The 2500-nt window shown below is 44.7% G+C and overlaps 1 protein-coding gene across 1 annotated transcript in view; it reads right to left on the bottom strand.

Annotated features, from left to right (window-relative positions):
• The window catches only part of tsc1a (TSC complex subunit 1a), a 23649-nt gene that overhangs the window by 10082 nt on the left and 11067 nt on the right, over positions 1–2500 (bottom strand). The window contains exons 9-11 of the mRNA XM_034542587.1: positions 1596–1657; positions 1376–1487; positions 60–142 (exon numbers count right to left, since the gene is read on the bottom strand). Coding sequence (XP_034398478.1) covers positions 60–142; positions 1376–1487; positions 1596–1657 — 257 coding nt within the window. The remainder of the gene's footprint in view (positions 1–59; positions 143–1375; positions 1488–1595; positions 1658–2500) is intronic.

Below are 2500 nucleotides of genomic sequence, written 5' to 3' on the forward strand. Positions count from 1 at the left end.
CCTTCACAATAAAAGTCTTCCAGCGGGGTTAACAGAGCGTGACACCCTCCTGCTCTCACCTGGTCGTTGTTGTGACCGCCATCTTGCTTTTCTTTAGTCAGCGGAGTCGCTGGGAAGGTGGCTGATGAGGGACATTTCACACCTGGACACACAAGTTTGTCTCACATTGTCTTCATTGTCTCACATTGTTTTCATTGTCTGTGTCTCACATTGTAGTTATTGTCACAGTATTCTCTCAGTGTCTTTATTGTCTCAGTCTTCAGTGTCCCACATTACCTTCATTGTCTCAGCGTCTCACAGCATCTCAGTGTCTTCATTGTGTCTTCATTGTCTGTGTCTAAATTGTCTCACGTCGTCTCCATTGTCGTTATTGTCTCAGTGTCTCACTGTCTTTGATGTCTCACATTATCTTAATTATCTCACATTGTCTTCATTCTCTCAGTCTCAGTACCTTCATTGTCTGTGTCTCACATTGTCTCAGTACCTTCATTGTCTGTGTCTCACATTGTCTCAGTACCTTCATTGTCTGTGTCTCACATTGTCTCAGTACCTTCATTGTCTGTGTCTCACATTGTCTCAGTACCTTCATTGTCTGTGTCTCACATTGTCTCAGTACCTTCATTGTCTGTGTCTCACATTGTCTCAGTACCTTCATTGTCTGAGTGTCTCACAGAGAACAACATGTTTCACAGTGTCTCACATTGTCTTTATTCTCTCTGTCTCACATTGTCTCAGTACCTTCATTGTCTGTCTCACATTGTTTCATAGTCTCGCATCGTCTTCATTCTCTCATTGTCTCAGTGTCTTCATTGTCCCACATTGACTTACATTGTCTTCATTGTCTCGCACTGTTTTCATTGTCTTAATTGTCTCACATTGTCTTCATTGTCTCGCACTGTTTTCATTGTCTTAATTGTCTCACATTGTCTTCATTGTCTCACACTGTTTTCATTGTCTTAATTGTCTCACATTGTCTCACACTGTTTTCATTGTCTCACACTGTTTTCATTGTCTCACACTGTTTTCATTGTCTTAATTGTCTCACATTGTCTCACACTGTTTTCATTGTCTTAATTGTCTCACATTGTCTTCATTGTCTCACACTGTTTTCATTGTCTTAATTGTCTCACATTGTCTTCATTGTCTCACACTGTTTTCATTGTCTTAATTGTCTCACATTGTCTTCATTGTCTCACACTGTTTTCATTGTCTCACACTGTTTTCATTGTCTTAATTGTCTCACATTGTCTTCATTGTCTCACACTGTTTTCATTGTCTTAATTGTCTCACATTGTCTTCATTGTCTCACACTGTTTTCATTGTCTCACACTGTTTTCATTGTCTTAATTGTCTTACACTGTCTTCATTGTCTCACCTGAGATAGAAGCAGTCCTGCTCGTTGGGGGGGCGGACCCTGTAGCAGCAGGTTCAGGAGGGGGCGTCGATAAACCACATTGTGAGGAGGGACTCCATGTGACATCATCAGCCTGAACACAAACATGTAGTAGGGAAGGAAGGAAGGAAGGAAGGAAAGAAGGAGTTACTGAAGGAAGGTATTGAAAGAAGGTAATGAAGACAGGAAGGAGGAGCCTCACCTGTATGTAGGAGCTGTTCAGAGTCAGACGTTCAGACAGCAGGTGAGGACAAACTGAACCTCCTGTCAATCAGATGGATCAATAATTAATATCTTTAACATCTTTCAATATAGTGGAGCTCATTAATTATTCAGCAGTTAAACGCTGTGAATTCTTAAAGCTCCAGGTGTGTGTGTGTGTGTGTGTTACCTGAGCTCCAGGTGTGTGTGTGTGTGTGTGTTACCTGAGCTCCAGGTGTGTGTGTGTGTGTGTGTGTTACCTGAGCTCCAGGTGTGTGTGTGTGTGTGTGTTACCTGAGCTCCAGGTGTGTGTGTGTGTGTGTTACCTGAGCTCCAGGTGTGTGTGTGTGTGTGTGTGTGTTACCTGAGCTCCAGGCGTGTGTGTGTGTGTGTGTTACCTGAGCTCCAGGTGTGTGTGTGTGTTACCTGAGCACCAGGTGTGTGTGTTACCTGAGCTCCAGGTGTGTGTGTGTTACCTGAGCTCCAGGTGTGTGTGTGTTACCTGAGCTCCAGGTGTGTGTGTGTGTGTTACCTGAGCACCAGGTGTGTGTGTGTTACCTGAGCACCAGGTGTGTGTGTTACCTGAGCTCCAGGTGTGTGTGTGTGTTACCTGAGCACCAGGTGTGTGTGTTACCTGAGCTCCAGGTGTGTGTGTGTTACCTGAGCTCCAGGTGTGTGTGTGTGTGTTACCTGAGCACCAGGTGTGTGTGTGTGTGTTATCTGAGCTCCAGGTGTGTGTGTGTGTTACCTGAGCTCCAGGTGTGTGTGTTACCTGAGCTCCAGGTGTGTGTGTGTGTGTTACCTGAGCTCCAGGTGTGTGTGTGTGTTACCTGAGCACCAGGTGTGTGTGTGTGTGTTACCTGAGCTCCAGGTGTGTGTGTGTGTATTACCTGAGCTCCAGGTGTG

The sequence above is a fragment of the Cyclopterus lumpus genome, chromosome 9, assembly GCF_009769545.1.
Source record: "Cyclopterus lumpus isolate fCycLum1 chromosome 9, fCycLum1.pri, whole genome shotgun sequence".
Classification (NCBI taxonomy): Eukaryota; Metazoa; Chordata; class Actinopteri; order Perciformes; family Cyclopteridae; genus Cyclopterus; species Cyclopterus lumpus.